Consider the following 2,185-nt stretch of genomic DNA (forward strand, 5'->3'; position numbering starts at 1 on the left):
GTTGTTTTGGTTAATTTTGCACGTTGTGTGGTTGTTTTTATTTTTAAGAGAAAAATAAGTTAGTATTACAATCAATGGAAGACTAAAAGACATATTTGGTTCATATGTTAAAATGACTAAGTTACAAATCCGGAATTTCATTTTTGGATGTTATTATACACATGTAAAGTATGTTGCTATTTGTAATTGTTACATTGGTTTTTTCCATATTAGGAAATTATACTTTGAATCTTCAAAGTAAAATGCGGTAATTGGAAGAAATTAATGTAAAGTATGTTGTTATTTGTAAATGTTACTAACATTTACAGTAATTTCAAATTCTAATATATATTTTATTCTTAGTATGATACTATTTTAATGAAAACATGATAATAATAAGATTAATTTTCGTTTGATTTTTGACAGTTAGAGGATCAGGAACCATAAATCAATGATTGGTTGACTGGTTTATGCTAATCCAGTTGAGGGAGAGAGATACTACCTACGCCTGCTTTTATGTCATATTACTCGGCCTACCTACTTTGAATATTTATACACAGTCAATGGTATATTACACCCTACATTTCGAAAAGCGGCTCTTGAAAGAGGTTTAATAGAGACCGATGATAATTTATCACAATGTCTTGTAGAGGCTTCCTTATTTCAATTTCCTTGCACACTTAGAAGGTTATTTGCGACGATACTAACCAGGAAATGTTCGCAAGTTATCGTACGACCATTATGATTCTCTTTCTGAAGATTATAGGAAACAATATGGATACGTCAAACGTGTGCAAAATATGGTCCTCATCGACATTAGAGTCATCCTAGAATCTATGAATAAAAAGCTGAGTGATTACGACCTTCCAAATGTCATTTCACACATCGATTTACAATCCATAGGCTATCGTGAGGTGCAAGAAGAATACTCCATTAATGTGGAATATGAAGACTTACATACACGAGACTCTCTCAATCCAAACCAAAAGTTTGCATATGATGAGATAATGAGGCATGTGGATGAAAATATTCCGGGTGTGTTCTTCATAGATAGTCCGAATGGAACTGGAAATACATTTTTGTACAAAGCTTTGTTGGCCAATATTCGTTCCTGTGGTCTTATTTCACTTGCAACTGCCACGTTAGGTGTTGCGGCTAACAACATGCCAGGAAGGAGAAAAGCTCGTTCACGATTTGGAATTCCCCTCAATCTTGATAATAAATTGATGTGCAAGATCACTAAACAAAGCGGGAAGGCTCAAATACTTCGCGAGGCAAAGGTAATCATATGGGAAGAAGCAGCAATGGCTAAGAGGCAGGCGGTAAAAGCAGTTGACCGGACAACGCAAGACATCACATACGAGAAGCTCTATTTCGTTGGAAAGATAATGGTTATGGGAGGTGACTTTATACAAGTGTTTCTAGTCGTGAGACGTGGCACTCGAGAACAAATTGTCGGCTCTAGCTTACGAATGTCACCTCTATGGGCTTCAGTTAAAAGGCTTCGATTAAATATCAACGTGATAGCGGTAAATGAGCCATGATTTTCTGATTTTTTATAATGAGTCGGTGATGAAAAGGAGGAAACATTGGACAATTTCTTTATTCGTATACCTGATAACATGTCCATTACATACACTGATAAAACTAATTCAATGGACGCTCTGATTGATCCAATATTTCCTTCTTTGCAATCCAATGAAGCCGATTCAAAATTTATCATTTGGAGGGCGATATTGTCAACTAAAAATGAAAGTGTTGATTAGATTAATAATAAGTTGATCGAACGATTTTCTGGCGAGCAAAACGTTTACTACAGTTTTGATGAAGCGGAAGATGACAAAAATAAATTATATCCGATGGAATATTTGAACTCGCTAAATGTCAGTGGTGTACCCCCTCATTATCATCGGTTAAAAACTGGGTGTCCTGTAATACTTTTGCGAAATATCGATCCTTCAAATGGGTTATGTAATAGCACCAGATTGATATGTCGAGCTTTCCAACAAAATGTCATTGATGCAGAGACAGTTGTTGGCCAACATGCTGGAAAAAGAGTGTTTTTACAAAGAATTCCTCTATGTCCGTCTGACTATGAGATGTTCCTATTCAAACTAAAGAGAAAGTAGTTTCCAATTCAGCTTAGTTTCTCTATGACAATCAATAAAGCTCAAGGAAAAATAATTCCAAATGTAGGTGTTTATCT

The 2,185-nt window shown here is 35.2% G+C and overlaps 1 protein-coding gene across 1 annotated transcript; it reads left to right on the forward strand.

The window, feature by feature from the left end:
* The first annotated feature begins 779 nt into the window (after nucleotides 1-779).
* On the forward strand, nucleotides 780-1,745 carry LOC145039934 (uncharacterized). Its single transcript, XM_078987928.1, has 2 exons — nucleotides 780-1,508; nucleotides 1,560-1,745. Exons 1-2 carry the CDS (start codon nucleotides 780-782, stop codon nucleotides 1,743-1,745), a joined length of 915 nt encoding a protein of 304 aa, XP_078844054.1.
* The last annotated feature ends 440 nt before the right edge of the window (nucleotides 1,746-2,185 follow it).

The sequence above is a fragment of the Lactuca saligna genome, chromosome 4 (assembly GCF_052625555.1).
Source record: "Lactuca saligna cultivar CGN05327 chromosome 4, ASM5262555v1, whole genome shotgun sequence".
NCBI classification, from domain to species: Eukaryota; Viridiplantae; Streptophyta; class Magnoliopsida; order Asterales; family Asteraceae; genus Lactuca; species Lactuca saligna.